Genomic DNA, 20273 nt, shown 5'->3' with positions numbered 1-20273 from the left:
AGAAGAATATTGTGATTTTTTTTGAAAATTAGATAAAAAGTAATTGTAAGATGAAAATTCCTTTTTTACCAACATATTTTAACTTTCTGAATCATTAACAGTCTACCAAGAAAACATTTTTTCTACAGTGGCCAATCATTAACAGTAACCGTCTTTTAATGAATAAGAGTCGCGTGCTAGTCACGTGATAACCGCTTTTCAAAGCCGTCGGCTGTCGCCGGCCCTGATAAAGGCAGCAGCTATAGAGCTTCAGTTTCAGAGAGAGAGAGAGAGCGAGAGAGAGAAGATGAGCGGAGAGGGGAAGGTGGTTTGCGTGACCGGAGCTTCTGGATACATAGCCTCCTGGTTGGTGAACCTCTTGCTCCGCCGCGGCTATACTGTCAGAGCTACCGTTCGCAACCCCCGTCGGTTTCTCTCTCTCTCTCTTGGATTTAGCCGGAATGATCTTTCACTTTCTCAATTCTTAAGTTGTATATTTAATGCATTGGGATTGGGATTAATTGTTTTTATTTGGTCGTATATTTTTATGTATGTAACAGATGATCCAGAGAAGACACAACACTTGCGCTCGCTTGATGGTGCTAAAGAAAAGCTTCATTTGTTGAAAGCAGACTTATCGGAAGAAGGGTCTTTTGATTCTGCAGTTGATGGATGCGAAGGTGTTTTTCATACAGCTTCCCCAGTTTCTTTTGCAGTCAATGACCCACAGGTTTACCCTCTGTTTCCTTTATATTGTTTGTTTTAATTGCTGTTATGTTAATTTAGTGTGTGTTCAGCCCTAAAACATCATTCTGTCTGGCTATCAAGTTTAATTGTTTTCAATTTCATGATCGATTTACACCATTCCTCAACGGTGCTTTATTATTATTATTAATGAACAAATTTTATAAACTAAAGATAATGAGGGAGTGAATTATCATAAATTAATGAACAAGTTTACTAATTGATATTGTGTTATAATTTCTAGAACTTCTCTTCATGCTGTCATTCAATATGATCATTACTTTTATCTTTTTTTTTTTTATATATATATTTTTTATATTTTATTTTTAGCTGTAAAACTGAACATTCCATGATTGCATTGTTTTCAATTGTTTTATTGCTTTCCACAATTTTTTGTTAGAAATATACGAACAAATTCCCGAAACTTGTGAGAAACAAATAGAGAAAGAATAACGCCAAAGAAATATTCAATCACACGCACAAGACAATATTTACGTGGTTCGGCAATTTTGCCTACGTCCACGAAGTTGCAGGGATTTCAATATTATCAGGAAGAAAGCACAGAGAGTGCGGCGATACAATTCTCTCGCTCTCGCTCTCTCTCGCAGATACAACCACACCAACCCTAATCACCCGAAAGCACACCTCACGGTCCAAGCTTTCGCTCCATGGACTAAGCCTTAGGATAGAAATCTCTAATTAAACAGAGGTCGGGTCGTCATCCAAATTAAAACATAACTAGGCTTCACAAAAGCCCAACATTTTCAATAATTGTATTTTGTTAGATGGTCGGGTTGGTTTTAGAAAATTCCCATTAGGATATTACCATTGCACTTTCACCACAAGAATATAGGAAACATTTCGTTTATGAGATATCATTCCATCACTCCCATGCCATACTCATCAATAATCCTTCCTTTAGCCCTGATTCTCTTATCCATCCAACTATGATCAACTGACTTGTTTGTAATTATGCTATCAAGCACAACAGCGCTGCTACAAACAGGATTTATTTTTGTTAATGATATAAGCTCTGGAATAACTGTAAACAAGCTCAACACTGGTAACATGTTCTAGAAAATAATTGTTGAGCTAGGTTAAAGTTCGCAATTGACAATTGCTCCATATGCTGCTGACCCTGAAGGGCGTTCAGTCTTAAGACACAAAAATACAACCTTTTGAATATCCAATGCCACGCAATGTGAATTGGAAATGCATCCAAAAAATCTAAGCACCAAGCAAACTTGAGCAATGCAAGGAGGTTCACAAATCACAGTTAGACAAAATGAATAATTACCCATCAAAAACGAAATTGACAATTGGCGATAAAAATCCCTTTCTCACCACTGGACATCTTGATCCATGATATATATATATATATATAACCTGGTTGAATATCTCCACTATAAATTAATATTATGCAATTCCAAAATCATATAGCTCATGATTCATGAAAATTGGAAATAGTTTGAACCTAGCCAAATGGAGCCACAAAGTTCTCTCAATATTTTTCTAGGGAAAAATTGATGAATGCATGGGCACTTGCCAATGTTTTTGTCAGAAGTTATGGCCCTGTTCATTTCTCTCTCTCCCTTGCTCTCCCCGTTGTGATAATATTCCTCTCCTTCTTCGTGCATTTGCAGCGATAAAGATTGGTTTAGGTTATGACGAGCCAAGCGTTTCAGATCAAAGGAATATCCTTGGATCTGCAGCTAAACAAGGGTGAGTGGAGATCATCTTTGCTTGAATTCGAGAAGAATGATGTTCATAACAGATGGGTTAGGTTATCGGAAGAGGCTGTTTCGTGGTTTGTTGAAGGATTATTGGTCTTTGGTCAGATGGAGAGGGGGTTTTTGGAGTTTTTGCAAGGGTATACAAACTATTGGCTGTTGATTAGGTGGGCGAAGTAGGGAAAGTTCCCAGAGTTAGGGTTGGGTTGGAATTGTAGGAGTTTCCTAGGTTCATCACCGATTGTGCAAAAGGTGAGGAATGGAGAAGCTTTGTGACTTGGCGAAGGAGTTGCGAAAAGATTTGTGTCATGGTTGCAGATGGTCATCCACGTTTCAGATCATGGAGGCAGGTTGTGCTGGAAGGTAATATTGATGGAGGTGAGGGTCATGATCGTCAAGCCCTCTCTGGAGATCGAGTTCTGGCAGCTGTTAAGGAGGATAAGTGCTGTAGGTGTGGTGGTGTATTTCAGATGAACAAGGCTGAGCTTCCGAAGTCAGCAGCAGTTGTCGCTAATCTGCCAGAACCAACCATAGACAACTAATCATTAAACGGTCAGCAACCTCTGAAGGCTGCAATTTGGTCAACCAGTCAGATTTGCCTGATAAGGTAGGTAGGATTCCGATGGAGGATTCGTTCGTTTCAGAGGCTGTTAGGGCTGCATTCAGGGGGGAGGAAGTGAAGAGATATGGGCCGGGAGGTATGATTCTCTTTTTTGAACCTAGCCCAACTAATTGATAAGAAGGGTATTTCTTTTTTAATATAAACTGGGCCATTTACTTGAGCAAGCCCAAGGCTTAGGTTTATCTAAGTTCGACTCTAATGAGGAGTCTAGGGGAGGTCCTCATTCCTTGGGTTCTATTCAGAAGGTAAGTGGTGAAGGTCAAGATGCTGGACAGGAAAACGAGAATCAGACAAGTGAGAGCCGGATTTCAAGAATAGGAAGGACCAGATTTCAGTCCTTGGAGCTCAGGAAATGAGCAGTACGAAGGAGGAGGTTAAACTTTACGTTCAGAGTCCAGTGCTCCAAACTTCAAGGCATGCTGATCAAACTCTGGTACCTACCCCGATTATTAATAGTTTGGAACAAGAATTAGATTGTGGTATTAAAAATTTAGTAAGGCTGGAAGAGTGTTCAAAAAAGGGGGAGGTAAGATGTAAAAATTCCAAGAGCAATTATGGGGGAGATAGATGATATATTGTGACCGAATTTTGATAGATTTGAGGGTAGTAAGGTGTATGCTTGCAGGAAGTTAGCTCATATGGATGCCAAAATGAGGAAGGTGTTTGATGAGAAGATAGAAAATTCTGGTGCAATAGGGAGAAAGCTTTTAAGGGGAGAGCTCTAGAGGAGAACTTAGCATAGTGGAGGACTCTCTTACAAACAAGGAGGTCAAGTGCAGCAATGGGGAAAGGAAAGAAAAGGAAGTTAAGTAATGGGGGGATATTTCAGATTTAGAAAATGATTGTTTGAATGAATTTGACTATGGTGGCGGGTTATTGTTGGATGAGATTCGTAGACAATATGGGTATGCTTCTGATTCTTGCGACGGAGTAGGGGATTTATATTATGTTCATCCTGCCCCGTTGGAAGGTTTGGAGGGAGTGTATTTTTGAAAACGATGGTTTAGTCAACAATTCACAGCCTAGGGATGGAATATTGCCTACTTCTGTGGAGGAAATGCCAAAGGAGGATTTAGAATTTCAAGATCTTTTGGATATGTTTGATTTTAAGTTGAGTGATACTAGAAGAAATGAGGTTCGCTTGGATGGTGGCAAAATTCGTAAATTGAAGGGTCATGGAGAATTAGCAAATTGGAAGTGTTTGGTAAATTGTGATGGAAAGGGTCTGAAAAGTGGTTTTCTTGGTTAATTTTATCTAGTTTCTTGGTGTGATCTTCAGTTTTTTTGTTTTCTTTTTCCTTTTTGTCCTTTCAGTTTTTTTGGCGGACTCCTTGTCCCCGCATGTTGTACCTTCTTTTTTCCCTATTTAATATAATTTCTTTTATTATAAAAAAATCATGAAAATTGCAGTTAAATTAATAAAAGCTTCAACAACGGCACAATTTTCATGAAACCTTTTCTATCTAGGATAACAGAGTAATCATTTCAAACTACTCTTGGTGCTATTGAACTACTATGCTAGTTTATCAACCAAGACATGTAAGGGGAAGTTATAGCATGCAGCATCCCACGTGTATCATTATAAATTGTTTTGATTTAAGATCATGTTCATGTGTGTGCAACATTATTTTCCATTAATTAGCTGAGTTCCTTTGGAACCTTACCTTTTATTCTGCTCAATATTTCAGGCAGAACTGATTGATCCTGCATTAAAGGGGACAATTAATGTTCTACGGTCATGTGCAAAAGTTCCATCTATCAAAAGGGTAGTTATAACATCTTCCATGGCCTCTGTTGTATTCAATGGTAAACCTCTTAGTCCTGATGTGGTGATTGATGAAACTTGGTTTTCTGATCCAGCTCTTTGCAAGGAACTAAAGGTTCATTTATTTTATGAGCTGCTTCGCTGTCAGTAATTCTCTCTTGCAAGTCATTTTCGTGAAGCTGCATGTTTTAGGACACTAACTCCCAAAATAAATTCTGAGAATTCTACCATTTATATCATAGGGATGATGGTACAGGAAACATGAGAACATTTTTGTGACATCGTCAATTTGGAGTATTTTTGAGTGGGAGCCCAAACACAATCAAGTGTAATCATGGGATGTTTTGTTTACTTTATTTATTGCACAATTGAGCAAGGGCTACAAAATTTTGCATCCCTACCATTTTTGACCTTTTGTTTTTCTCCGTTTCTAACCTTAAGATGTTGCTTTCAGTATGTCATTTTTTAGTATGCAATGGTTGCTGTGCTTTCCAAGTTATTGTTGTTGATGTTTAATCGTGTTAAGCTTCACAAGCTTTCTTGTGCCTCTCTTATTATCATGTTATAGTTTGTGCCATTGTTCTGTTGTATTTTCATTTGAGCTTTCATTTTTCTATAATTATACATTATTTTAGCCTTGTGCAGTTAATTATAAAGATAAATAATTAATTATGAACCATTATAAGCATATTATATCTTAAACCTAATTCTTAATGGGTGCTTGTGGTATTTATGAACCCCCAACTTTTCATGTCCTAATTTCTGGATTGTCATGGGCTGTGATTCCTCCCTGATTAAATCAAGTAGAGACAGTCATACAAGGCCTAGAAATTAGATAATGTTAAAATTTTATTTTTAATTAGCAAAGCTGATACTTGTTTTGTTGAAAGCTATACTCTTCTAATGAAGACTTTCAAAAAACTGCTTTTTGATTTGATATATGGCACTCCAAGAGGAAGAAACTTGGAGAGGAGAAGATGCTTAAAAGTATTTCGGGCTAAACCCTGTATATTGGGTTTACTCCAGGATATGTACATAAACCCTGTGATATGTACATTAACACAGTTAGACTCCATACCAAATATACAACAGCAACAACAACAACAAAGCCAAACCTTAGTCCCACTAGGTGGGGTCGGCTATATGAATCTTTTTCCGCCAATTTATGCGATCATGGACCATTTCTTTTGATAGATTCAAGGATATTAAATCTTTACTCACTATCTCCTCCCAAGTTCTTTTAGGTCTACCCCTACCCCTTCTACTGCCCCCACAGTACTCCATACCAAATATACATTACAAATTTACAACGACTCTCTTTTACACGCCTTTCACACGTTTAATTACAATATATAGAAATAAAACATTTCCATCTTTAGCTTGTCTCTTCTAAACTTTTTTATTGGGCAATAACCACCCGAGTTGCATTGCTTGTGCATTTGGGTTAGAGGTTCACCATAAATGTATAGATAACCGACGAAGGAGACCAAAATACCCCTTAAATCTAAATTACATTATGTCCTTTGGTCTTTCTTTCTTTCTTTTTTTCTTTTCTCTTTTTTCTTTTTTCTTTTTTAAACACGATCAATGTACCAGCCTAAGGGCCTTGCTTAGAAACGGATTTCATAGATTGGCATTTTTTATTTTTATTTTATACTTTTATGTAATGCTTTAAAAACTGAATTGAATTTCTACAATGTTATTTTGTTGCATAGATTATGTATGAATGCAATGCCCTTGGTCCTTTCTTAGAAACAGATGTATCAGCTTGACGACCAACATTTGAAGACTGATTTGAATGTTTAACCAAAAAAAGGGGGAGGAGAATTATTTATTTATTTTTTTCAGAATGGAGGGGAAAATGAAATGAATGAACAATACAAGTTTGCAATACATATACTCAAATATCCTGACTTTTATTACCATCTTGAAAAATTTCCAAGTGATACAACCTTAGTTTACGGGCAGTGCATGGGGGATCAGTGACTGCACTATCAATTCTTCCCCAAATAAAGCAGCCTCCGTTTGGCACTGATTTGAGGATAGGCTAAGTTGGTAGCAGACGAGAAGAAGTCATGAATTCAGGCAACCCCTTAGCTTGATCAACACGAGAAGTAACAACCGAAGTATTTAATTTGGCCTTATGCCCAATGGACATTGGATGGAAATTGGACAAGTGCATGATGAATGTGATTAGTGAATTTTGCTTAATATAGAAGCTTAGAGGAGAATTTTCCGTTAGTGGTGTATTTTAAGTGGGCAAATGCAATCAGCCATTAAAGGAACCTACCTTGATCATTAGTTACCTCTAGTTTTTTAGATGAATTTTTGTAACTTTTTTGTATTTTTTCTACACTTTTCCCTCTCTTCTTTCTTCTCTCCCCTCCTCTCCTCCTCATCATTTCTCTGACACAAGTTAGCACAGAAACTAAAGTTGGTTTTGCTGGAAATGAAAAAAGCAAGGCGAAAATTGAAGTTAATAAGCATGAGATGGAACCGAATGCTCCTCCCATCCTAAGTGTCCACTTCTTTCCTTTTTATATTTTGACCTCAAATGTTTGTTCTATTCTCTTTAATTTATTACAATTTTTATTTCTAAAGTAATGACTTTCTCATTATATGTTTTTCAAACTTCATTATTAGCTTTGGTATATGCTTTCGAAGACACTAGCGGAGCAGGCTGCTTGGAAATTTGCAAAAGAGAATGGGATTGACATGGTTAGCATAAATCCAGGATGGGTGTTTGGTCCTCTCTTGCAGCCAACTGTTAATTCAAGTGTTGAACCAATTCTGAAACTCAAAAATGGTACTGTTCAGCAACTAATCAGGTTTTTTAATGTGTCAATATTCTTTCAATTAAATAATAGCATTGTTTTAAAAGGCGAAGGCGTAAGGCGAGGCATTTTGACCCTGAAAAGGTGAGGTGTAAGCCTTAAGGTGTTGGGGCGTAAGCCTTTTGAGAATTTTTTTTTAAGATAAAAATTTGTTAAATAAATTATATATCTTTAAAATAAAGTAAAAATTAAGAAAATCGCAAATATAATGTAAGAAAAAAAAACTAGATGTACTTCACAAGATACTTGTTGGCCATTCAAAAATTGCTAACTTGAATACATGACATAAATCATGACAAGAGATAGTTATACCATTACAAAGTTCAAACTATTTTCATGACGTAAGATACAAGTCCAATTATTTTGGAAAGGTTGAGGTTTAAGAGTTTTAGAAATAAACACATCTTATGACATTCCTTTTTTACAAACATTTAGTTAAAATTTTCTAACCAATTCTAACTTGAGAATCACACACCCAAAATGCCTAAGCCTCAACTAAAAAGGAGCAAAAGGTGTGTTTTTTTATAAAAATGCGTAAGCCTCAACATGTAATGTGTTTGCCTTTTTGGAATTTGGTATTTTAGATTGAGCCTTGAAGCGTTTTAAGCATGCCTTGCCTTAAGGTGAGCTTCGATTGAGCCTTTTAAAACACTGAATAATAGTACGTGCTTCGTCGCAATATTTAGTTGACCTTCAATAATCCACCAACTGCCAAAGTGAAGACATGCAACTAGCATAAAGATGTGATATTTATATTGCTTATGCTTCCTTCTGCTTTGTTTATATGTATGTGTGTGTGCATTGTGTGATAAGAGCAACATTTCACGAAGGGGTTGAGGACAAACATTTTGCTAGATTGGTGAGTTGGATTATATATAAAAATATTCTCTGCTTTTAATTTTATAGCTGAATTCAAGTTGAACCAATTAAGGGTTCTACAATTTTGAAGAATGAAGAGTGTGGCTGTGTTTTCCACTTTTTGCAATCTTCTAGTATAAATAAGCATTTCCAAGTTATTTTTATTATGTTATTCTATCTGAAAGAAATGATTTTACAATTTGAGACCACAACTCTGTATTATCAATTTGTCATGAATGGTGTACAGGGCTATTAAAAAACTGATAATACAATGCAAATTATCCCTCATCGGTGTGCTTCGTTGCTGTATGGGGTGCATTGATGCCTAAAAATTCCCACCATTTTCCCTGAATCGTGTCAGCTAACTGGTCTGAACAGTTCAAGTTTAAACAAATCCACATTCAATCCATTCCAAATGGGTTAGTTTGGTCATAAGTCATAACCAACTCATTCATTATCTCTAAAATCATTCATAATGTTTTAAATATGTTAAACTATTTAAGCATTGAATATCCTTTATGATGACTTTTTCCAGCACAAATAATTCACAAACTCTTAGTTTCATTTGTGCCCTCCTTGGAAACTTCTGGTTGAGAATATATTCGATATCAACTAGAGATAATGATGAGTTGGTTTTCCAGCACAAATAATTCACAAACTCTTAGTTTCATTTGTGCCCTCCTTGGAAACTTCTGGTTGACAATATATTCAATATCAATTAACAAGGCAACTGCTGCGTGAGATCATCACCTGACATGCATACATATATACATATATGTGTTTGTGTGTGTGTAAGGTATGTCTTCTCATTTTTAACTGGAAATAATTAGAATTGACAAAAAGTAACAGTGAAGTGTTTACATAGAATAATTATTCTTTCTCTAGGGAAAATATAATAATCATGCATAGTCAGCGTCAAATATAGTGTTTGAGATGCTATTCTGTGGGAAGTTTTTGCTTTGTGAATTCATTGATAGAGCCCCACTTCTGCTTACAGGAAGGCCATACTTGCATTTTCGGTGAATCTTTTTATGGTGACATCTGAGAAGTTGATGGTGAAATTGCCAAATTATTACTGAGAAAGTTGTTTTGTGATGCAATCAGTTGGTTTTCCTTGATGCAGGAGCTCAAACATTTCCCAACAGAACATTTAGATATGTTGATGTTAGAGATGTTGCCAATGCACATATTCAAGTCTATGAAATTCCTTCAGCTAGTGGAAGATATTGCTTAGTTGACAATATTATGCACTGCTCTGAGGTTGTAAAGATATTGCGCAAACTTTATCCCACACTAACTCTTCCTGAAAGGTAAAGGTTTTTTTTTTTTAGATCCCTCATCCATGGTATTGTGCATCACTCATCAGTTCAATTTCAGACATCACTGAGGTATATTTGCATGTTCCACTGTTGTAGGTTGCCTCTTTGCTTACTACTGTCCTATTTGGTCGCATAATTTGTTTTTTCTTTAAGATTTGTTTATTCTTTAGTATGAAAACTTACAGAGGGAATTTTTTTTTTTTGAATTTTAATTTTAAAAAACAGAACCAAGATATTATGTTGTTTCCATATGGAAGCTGTTTGTGAGATATTTAAGATCTCATTTTATGTTTGGACAGCGCAAAACTTGAAATTAGTCAATAGACTCATTGCCATGTGAGCTTGTTTGAACTTCTAAACATTTCACTAGTGCTGTAATCGGTTCTAGTCGGTTCGGTTATAGGCAAAACCAAACACCAAACCAAATTTTTTGGTTTTCAATTTATCTGAACCAATACTGAACCGCACACCATTGGTTCATTATGGAACCCAAACCGCTGGTTTTCCAGTTATCTTTGGTTAAAATCAGTTTTTAAATAACAAATACCACTCAAGCAGGCTTTCATGGGTTGAAGGCTTCTGTCATGACATTTCAAAGCCTTCAGTGGGCTCCAAGCCTAAGCCCATTAGTCCAGAGCAGAGAAGGGTTTAAAAGGGTGATGGATTTTGGTGTTTTATAAGGGACATCTCTTCTTTTCGTTTGCACAATTGATGTGGGACAATGGGAGATGGGAATTTTGAAAGTGCAAGGGGAGAGGGGAGGCTGGCAGGTGGGCAGCACTGCATGGTGCACAGACTGTAAAGCAGTAAAGCTGTTGCTTACTTGTCCCACATCGTTAATTCACAAGGTGGGGAGCCTCACCATCTCAGTAAGACTCCATGATCATGCCTTCTCTGCAAACACTGTTTTAATTACAGATTAATAATTAAATGTAAATTATACTTTTTTATATATATATAACGAAAACCCCTAATATATTGGGAAAATCGTGGTTACAATCATACCACAAGGGATTTACAAAACCAAAACAAGCCTAGCAAAAACAGAACCAAAAACCAACTAATACAAACTAAACAAGCCCAAAAGAAATAAAAACAAACACAAAAAAAAACAAGTTACCTGCAAACTGATGTTAAATACCTGCAAAACAAAAAACCTGTGGAAAACAAAGGAGAAGCAAATGATGACAATTAAATATGAAGGCTTGGAATACTCATCTTATCCATACGAATTAGACCTCTCATTTTGTTCTGTAGCACATCACCTACAAAATATCTCCTCGTATTGCCTCCCTTGCCTTGACGAGCCAAGTAATCTGCCACCTGATTACCTTCTTTAAATTGGTGCTTTATAGAGAACTGAAGGCCTTGTAGCTCCTCCTCTAACACTTCCCAAAAGTCCCATAAGTACCAGATTGAGCAAAATCCAAAAGAGATCCAACCCACCACCAAATCCTAGTCACTTTCAATACAGATATTCTGATATCTTAACTCTTTACAAAGCTGAATACCACTAGTAAGAGTCTGCAACTCCGCTCCGTTATTAGTACTTGACTCAAATTTTTCAGAGAAAGCAGCCTTAATATTACCTGATGAGTCGTGGATGATACCACCACCACCACTAGAACTCGGATTTCCTCTACAAGAGCCATCTATATTTAGCTTCAACCAATCTATAGGAGGCTTTTCCTAAACTACTTTTCGAGGAGTTCTAACCTTCAGAGTTATCGTTTTGACTTGGAACTCTTCCAATAAATTCTTATCAATAGAAGATAGAGAACCCTTCACGCCTTCTGGAATTTTTGCGAGCCAAAACCTCACGGATAACCACCAAACTGCAATCCCCGACTCATACTTATCTTCCATGCGGGCTTTGCAACGTCTGAGCCATAGTCTCCAATAAATTATAGTAGGTAACAAACTGATGATTGTACCTTTTTGGGTTGATTTTTTGGCACATCTGAACTATCTACTCATTTTAACCCTCTAAGGTTCATCATCAAAATTTAGAATTCCCAAGACAGACGTTGCTCTCTTCCAAACCATACTTGTGATGGATCCCGTGCTTAGAACATGATTGAGGGATTCCTCTTTTTTATCCACGTAGCAGTTGCAACATGATACCACATCAACTCCCAGTTTCCGCACTTTCTCATCTACAGGAAGACAATGGAACATGACTGCCCACATACACATTGAAACTTTTTTAGGGAGTAGATTATGCCAAACCCACTCCATCCACGGGTACTGCTCCCCTTTAATTCTTATCACCTTTCAAGTCGAGGCAGTTGAAAATTTTCCATTTATGGAAGGCTTCCAAACAAACACATCAGGCCCTGATTTGTGCTTTATAGATGACAACAATGTCTCATCTGTTTTGGGGAACCCTACCAAGTTTTTCAGCATATCAGTGTCCCAATTCTCAGACTCCCAGCAGTATTTAATCTTAGGCTCAGGATGTTGGACCGTGTAAGAACTTAGTTCATTTGATTTCGGTTTGGATTTCGGTTTTTTTGGTAATTTTTGTACACCCAACATTTCACAATGATCATGTTTCTATAACTTGCCTAGCAATAATAGGAGGTAACAAGTCCTTCAAAAAATGTTCTCTTTTTATATTGCCAAATGAAGTAGTTACATAAATTTAAGTGTGACTTGGTTTGAATAAGTTATTTAATGTTTAAATAGCACAGAGCTCCACTCTATATTGGTCAATATAGCATGTCGATCACTGGATTTACCCTGCTGCCTTTTGTTTTTCATCTCCCCCCCTTTTGGTGGTATTTATGTTCACTTATTGCTTTATCCTTCCACAAAATTTAACCTATTTTTAACATGAAGATTATAAACACGAACAAGGAACTGGCTACCATGGCTCGAATACCATTTTAAGCCATCAATTTACCTTAAAGCTTTAAGCTGTAGGATGTGGGCTAACAATGTATATCAGGCCTCAATAGTTTTATCCTTTATGTTAGGTTATGTGCAGATATGTTTAATTAAACAATTAAACTGCAAAATAAGGCATCACATCACTCAAAGGTTTAAGCTGATGGGGTGTTGACCAATAATGTGTCTAGATTCTTAATAGAAATTAAACAGTCTGGTTTTATCGTGCATTTTTTGTCGATATTCGATTGACAGCTAACTTCTTACACGCTTCAACTAGAAAAATCAAGTAGATAAAACTGCATTTCTTAAATTACCATAAAATTGCTGTTCCAAGTCTTCCGACTTTTAGGCTTTAATCTTCAACTATCAATGAATCATTATTAGACTTCTGCATTCTCTTAATATTTTGCTTGCCATTGATGATTGTTTCTCTTATGAAACCTGGACTGGTGATCAGCCTGATAAAGTCACTAGAACGGTCGGATTGGTTGAACTGGTGGTTGAATTAGTGATGTTAGTGTATATATATATGATGACAATATTACAATAATAAAAGATAATATTGCAAATATGTCGTCATAGATTAATAACCACTTAGTAATTAATTATAATTAAAAAAATTGCTAATTTTTATAAAATTTGTAATTTTTCTATTTTATAAAAATAAACATCAACTATAAAGAGAAAAATTATGTTTTTTTTTCCTTGACCATGTTTTTTAATTTTTTTTTTTTTTGGTGGACGGGGATTGATAATGCTGCCATAAGTCAAAATATTCTTGAAATATGTATATGTATGTATTTAAGTTGGTGCTTGTGTAAAAATAAGCGTGGCATATATTGCTTGTTGAGGAAAAACTGCTGTGGGGTTGCTGGCTGATTTGGCAACTTCTTCCCTCTCCTCGGCAGGTCTTGGGTTTGTTTTGTTCATCCACAACTTAATAGCTTAGACTTTAAGTAAAGTGGTACCTTAACATGGTATGAGAGTTGATTACCAAAAGGTCTTGGGTTCTAATTTCATTGCCCACATTTATTATGTGGTGTTTACAAAATTATTATATTCTCTGTAATGTGTGTTATATATATATATATATATGTATATCTCTCGACATGCTTTTGGGTTGCATGGTGGGGAATGTTAAAGCATGCATTGTTGGCCCGCAACCTAATAGTAGCTTAAGTTTTTAGGTAAAGTGGAAATCTAATAAGGCTTTTTTGGATTGGATGGGAATGAATGAAGAAATACTAAATCACTCAAAATCCAGCTTTGTGAAAATCATGCACCCTTTTTTCTATTAAAGAAAACTGGGTCAACTTGCCCAGTTCACCGTGTACGAAGGAGTTGGGCTGAGCTAGTTCTGGCTGGGTTGACTCATGTTCAATCCAATGTATCCATTTTCAGTTTGATGACATCATCCAAATTGAAAAGTGACTAGTTCTTGTCAAACCTGGTCGACATGTTGAACTTGGGTTAAAAACCATACTTAACACTACATGCTTTAGCTATTTTGGGATCAAAGATTTTATTTGAGAAAACAAAAAAAAAAAAAGAATAATCCAAGTCTTATTTTTTTTTCTTACTATATCAAACACTTGATGATAAAAAATTAAAAGTCCATTTGGATCAAGGATTTTACGTGAGAAAAGAAAAGGAAAGAAAAATAAGGAGGAAAATTATTTTCCCTTATATTTTCCTTCTCTAATAAATACTATAAAAAATGAAGGTTTGTTTTAATATGACTAAAAATTTTAAAAACTAAATATTAATGATGTGTAGAATAAAATTTTTGTTTATAGATTTGGTATATATATTTTATTTTCTTTCTCATTTTCCTTGATGACCAAACATGAAAATGAGGATTCCTTTATATTTTCCTTTCCTTTCCCTAATATTTTCTAAGTTCCAAACGGAGCCTAAAAGAAATCAAAGATTATGACATGCAAAAAATCAAAATTTTGTTCATTATATATGTTTTTTTTTTCCCTTGATAACCAGAAATAAAAAAGTGGATTTGTCCATATTTTTTTTTCCTTTCCTAATGTTTTACAAGTTTGGCCTTGTCAACTTAGGAATTAGGAGTACTGAACATGACCCACTTCTATGTTATTCATTCATGGCAGATGTGAGGATGACAAGCCTTTTGAGCCAACCTACAAGGTGTCCAAAGAGAGAGCTAAAAGTTTGGGCATCAACTTCACTCCCATTGAAATGAGCCTGAAGGATACTGTTGAAAGCTTTAAGGAGAAGAACTTACTGGGCTTAGCTAATGGTACATTTTCACAAGTCATGCGAATACATGCAAATAAGTAGTTTCTTGTGCTGAAATATATTTATAATGAACTTCTTCTTGGAAAGGTATTGATAGTCTTGACTCTTGAGGGATTGAACTTCTTATCGTTCTATTGATTGCAGAGACTAAAAAATCCTATTGCCCTTTTTAATCCTTACATTTATCAGTTCCAAAACCGTTAGTCCTCTTAGTTGTCCATCCTAGTAGAAATCTTAGTTGTCCACCCACTCATGTAAATTGGCGGAAAAGGATCATGTAGCTGACCGCACCTCATGGGAGTGGGGCTTAAGCCTTTGTTTGTTGTTTGTTTTGAAGGATGTCATATGTCCTCCAGTTTCTACCCTGAAAACCAGATTATGTTACTGCCTTAACAAGCCTTCTTTCAGGCCTGTAATCAATGGGACTCCTACTGGATTTTCAAAATGAAAATTATGTTAGCTACTAAGCCATAATTATGAATGAATGGGCAAACTCACCGACCCAGCTAGAAAAAGTTCAATTCTTGTACAATACATAAATAAAAAAGAAAAAAAAAAAAGGAATCTTAGATGTTATTCCAATAGGGTCTCCTTTTCTTCAAATGTCACTAGAACTTTCTGTGGATTATGAAAATGAATTCACAAAATAAGCTAATATAAATCTGTAAGGATTTTATTTTGAGAACATGGTGGAAGGGCACGTTTCAAAATCGAATTAGGAACTAAAAAGCGCCAACAAAACCAAAAAAGCCTCTAAATCATGAGCCTTTGCCATATAATTATACCATCATCCAATGTTCAGTGTTAACAGCATGAAGTGTTTAAAACCTTCAAAATAGAGGGCATTAAAAGGTGCAAAATTGCTTTTTCCATAAGAAAAGGTTCATGAATGCATTATGGAAATTCAAATTGTTACGAGTCATGATTCAAGACTCAATAAAAGATGGGAGGAACTTGAAAATTACAGCTTGTTCTGATTCAGTCTCTCCCAAGCAGATGCCAAATGTAGAGCGCTCATCAAGATAAAAATAAAAAAATAAAAAATCATGATTGTTATTTGATACATACGATTAAATTTCACCTCACCGGATGGAAAATACAAGTAATTAGAAAATAATAATAAAGATGCTAACAGGTATAAATGTTTGCATAGTAAGTCCGCTGTATGAAACAAGGTTAATAATTTTATACGTTTCCATTATGTCAGATGCAATGGTTTGACCTAGGAGGAATACATAGCAGTCATTTAAATTTGGCATCAAAATGAAGAACTTTGTTTTCTATTGGGAGTTTTACCAGCATAGAATGAAGTTTCATGAACCTTCTTGTGCCTCTATTGAGGAGCAGATGATGAGCTCAACTGGTTGATATTGTTTAGTGGAACAGGATCAGTGTTATTTGTCTTTTGGATCAAGCACGCATCTGTTGTCCATTACAACTGATGGAATGAACTGAATCTCAGGCCAAAGGTGTCCTTTCCTGGCGAATTGTGGTTTAGCAGATGACATCCATGGATTCCCAACTGGGGAAGCGAGTTGGGGGAGCAAATGGTGGGGAATGGATGTGACGATAGGGCAGTTGTGGACTGTAAGGCATTGAAGAGATGAGGTTTTGAAATGGCTTGGAGAATAACTTTTCTATGGTTTGAATTTCCATAGGTCCATAAATTCTTAGCTTCTTCAAAAGTCTCAAAACTTCCTTTTCTGTTAAAATCCTAAGATGTATAAGAACTTAGCTACCCCTTGAAATCTCATGTTTCTTCTCACATTCTAGCTTAAAATACGTTTATCCTACAACATGCTTGGACAAATCATTGATGAGGTCATGCATCACAAATTGAGATCAATTAGCACTTATGGTTGGTGTCAAAGCTTAATATACATTATTGGCCACAACCTAATAGCTTAAGCTTTTAGTTAAAGTGGTAATCTAACATGATATCAGAGCTGATTATCAAGAGATCCTGGGTTCTAGTCTTGTTGCCCACGTTTATTGTGTGCGCTTAAAAAAAATTATGTAGTCCTTTCAGAGTATTTAACAATAAGAAAAACAAGGCTTCAAATGTGCAGGAAGATGATGATAGCTCAACCTCAGTGCCAGAAGGATTTCATTGTCCTCTTCCTCAGATAAATCCCATATTTCACTTTTTAAAATATCCTCCCATTTACAAACTTCCATTTTATTGCACAGAAGGCCACCGAGCACTTTTGCTGAGGCAAGTCCCTGCATTTCTCCACAATTCTCTTCCTACCAACTAAAACCAAATTGGGGCACGCTTCTGTGATATCTCCAGCCTTAAATGCGTGCTGCTTAATCACTAGCCAACAAGAATTATCCAATAAATGCTCCAAGGAATGAGATCTTATAGTTACCATTTTTGATGCAAGACCTGTATCACGTGTTGTCACTGAGATTTTGCTACCCAGTTCCCCAGCTCCCCAGCTCCAAAGGGAGACTACAAACTATCCCAATCGGCATACTTACTATTACACATCGTCTAAAACTAGTATAGACTTCTTTACCGCTAGGATGTTCTTTAGTTTATCTTGAAATTGATTCAACTCATTGAAATTATAGGATTGTGAAGTGAACTATTGAAGAATTGCCTTTGTAATCCTCTTCACATCATGGTCTTCTAATACACATACCCATGCCATCAGGTGAAAGCGCTCCCGCACTTTTTTGTTGTTGAACACATGTTGAGCCAAGTTATCTTGCCAATCCCTCCCATCGCAACAATGGGAATTACATCGATTATCTTCTTTATTTTCTCATCTTTGCCGTCAACATCAGAATTAAACACAGAGAATATGGTGTCTGGCCTTTGCCACAGTTTTCTAGATATTTGATCTCCAACTACATTGTATTCAGAGGTCTTAAATTTCCATTTCGACTCAAATTTTAAAGCTCCAAAAGTACATAAATTTTGACGAAAATTTCGATCTCGATGTCAATTTCGATTTTGATTTGAAAAAATACAAAAAATAGTGGTAAAGCATGCAATTCTTTGTGAAACTTTAGAAATGATTAACAAACATAATAATATAAGTTTTAGGACGAATATATCACAAGTTAAATACATTTATGTTCTATATGAGGTGGAAAAGTTGTAAAATAGCGGAAGATCGTGGGTTCGAGTTCCAGTTGATGCGCTCAAAGATCCGCCTAGCTACACACGGGTATAAATCAATCTCGACACGTGTCCTGGGACGAAGAATCGAGCGAATGGACGGCTTAGTAAGCGACGAAGCTGTAAACTGCATCCGGCTTAATTATGAGGGCCGCACTCTTGGAGGAGGGGGGGGGGGGGGAGGGCGTCACTCTGAGGGGTTGGTGTTGCACTAGAGGGTCCAAAAGGCTCGTTGGTGGTTGGAGCCCCCGCATTATCAAAAGAAAAGAAAAGAAAAAGGTAATGTACATTAAATATACTTAGTTAATACAAATGAAATTCATAAATCATTTAAATATTATTTATTATACAAATAATGATAATTTAGACATGAATGGTTAAATAAAATATTACTGTAAGTTTATTTTTTCATATATTTTCAAAAACACTTGTAATAATCTTTTGTTTCGATAAAATAAATAAAATAAATTAAGATAGAAATTTCACTTCACTCCTAAATTTCTCATTTGAATTCCGACGAAATTTCATCTTGTAGTTAAAATTCCAATAAGTTTCACTAAAATTTTGATATTTCGATAAATTTCGAATGATTCATTGAAATTTCAAAAGAAATTATGTAAGACAGAAATCGACTGCCATTTCGATTTTGAGGGTGATAGAAATCAGAAATTTCGACAATTTCATGGAAATTTAAGACCATGATTGTATTCAAACCAAGCTGATTTCTCAACCGGTTGTCAATCTCTTGTATCTTGGAATGCATTTAAACTTTGAGTGAAACAAAACTTGGATTAATGGTCAAACCACTAAAACAATCAGGAAGATAGTTCGTACCTTACTGGTGCTAGCAGTGCTAGGTTGTGGCTCATCCATTAGCTTGCGAAGCAAAGCTTCTATAGCAAACTCATCAAGTAGATCCTGACATTGAAAGCCAAGTCCTTGAGATCTTCAAGCCATTTTTTAACAGTAGCATATTGTATTTGCTTCTTTTATTGAGCACATCTTGAGTCATCCACAACTGTTTTTTTTTATTAATTTTTTTCCCATTCCTTGCAGAGAATGAATTCCCTTTTGGTGTGCAAAATCCCACAACTCATGTGAGGCAAGTTTCTCAAATAAAACCGCCAAGAATGCACCCAGGAACATCTCTGCGATTGGCATGTTCTTTCCCCTCCATTCAAATGCCCTTTCCCCTCTGTTGATTTTACTTGTCCTGTCTTTGTTTTCTTGCCACTTACCCTTTTACTACTTTTCTTTGACTGCTTTGAAGAATAGGAATTCTTCTTTTCTTGCCATTATTCTTCTTGTTATTCTTCAAATGATAAGTACAAAATAACCTACCAACAAACAGCCTCCCAATTTTCTTTTATTTTTTTTGTCTGGGGCGTGGGGATGGCCTGCTCTCATTTATGCATTTGATTAATTAATCTCTGCCAATGTTAAAATAGAGAACAAAGACTGCGAGAGAAGTTCATTGCGTTATTTATTTATAACCTGTTCATTTATATATTGTTTTTCTGTTTTTACTTTCGGCATAAGTGATAAAGAGTTTTAATTAAAAATTTTAAAATTCATTGATATTTAGTAAATTTATAACTATGACCCAAAACACTGTGTTAATTACTACTGAATAATAGCAAGGAGTCTGCCCCAACCAATGTTTTGAAAACCGGGTCGGTAGCTGACCCGTAAAGGTCATCAGGTTGGTCGGACCGGTGGTTGAACCAGTAAAAATGTCAGTATGATGCGATAATGTATATTTATGTATATAATATATACCTATATAAATTTAATTATAAATAATAAAAAATAGAAGATATCTAAAAATTTTTGTCACCTATACTCAACATTTATTTTTCAAATTCAAGATCGATCATAGTAAGTGCTAGCTTTTATATTTAAAATATCAATCAAAATAAAATTCAAACTCAAACATATATTACAATTCAATAATACACAACAATGTCTATACTCTTTATCATCAAATTCAAAGTTCATACTTTAAATTTCAAGCAAGCATTATATATTGTAACATAAAATAGTTATACAAACATTAAAACATTACAAGTTTACAACCTAAAATATATAATAGTCGAATATATATAGTGTTCTTCAAAGAGATTTTAATAATT

The 20273-nt window shown here is 35.6% G+C and overlaps 1 protein-coding gene across 4 annotated transcripts; it reads left to right on the top strand.

The window, feature by feature from the left end:
* The first annotated feature begins 201 nt into the window (after positions 1–201).
* LOC131165001 (phenylacetaldehyde reductase-like) lies at positions 202–19631 on the top strand. Of its 4 annotated transcripts, none has more exons than XM_058122595.1 (7): positions 202–404; positions 540–709; positions 4764–4955; positions 7484–7646; positions 9656–9842; positions 14864–15012; positions 19198–19631. In XM_058122595.1, the coding sequence occupies exons 1-7, from the start codon at positions 287–289 to the stop codon at positions 19341–19343; spliced, it is 1125 nt and encodes a 374-aa protein (XP_057978578.1). In that variant the 5' UTR covers positions 202–286; the 3' UTR covers positions 19344–19631. The 4 variants fall into 4 exon arrangements, with proteins under 4 accessions (XP_057978578.1, XP_057978579.1, XP_057978580.1 ...); XM_058122596.1 differs by having other exon boundaries at positions 205–404; positions 4764–4841; positions 19198–19507; XM_058122597.1 differs by lacking the exon at positions 7484–7646 and having other exon boundaries at positions 217–404; positions 4764–4881.
* The last annotated feature ends 642 nt before the right edge of the window (positions 19632–20273 follow it).

Source organism: Malania oleifera, chromosome 9 (genome assembly GCF_029873635.1).
Source record: "Malania oleifera isolate guangnan ecotype guangnan chromosome 9, ASM2987363v1, whole genome shotgun sequence".
In the NCBI taxonomy this organism is placed as follows: Eukaryota; Viridiplantae; Streptophyta; class Magnoliopsida; order Santalales; family Ximeniaceae; genus Malania; species Malania oleifera.
This window is presented reverse-complemented; position numbering and strand designations above follow the sequence as displayed.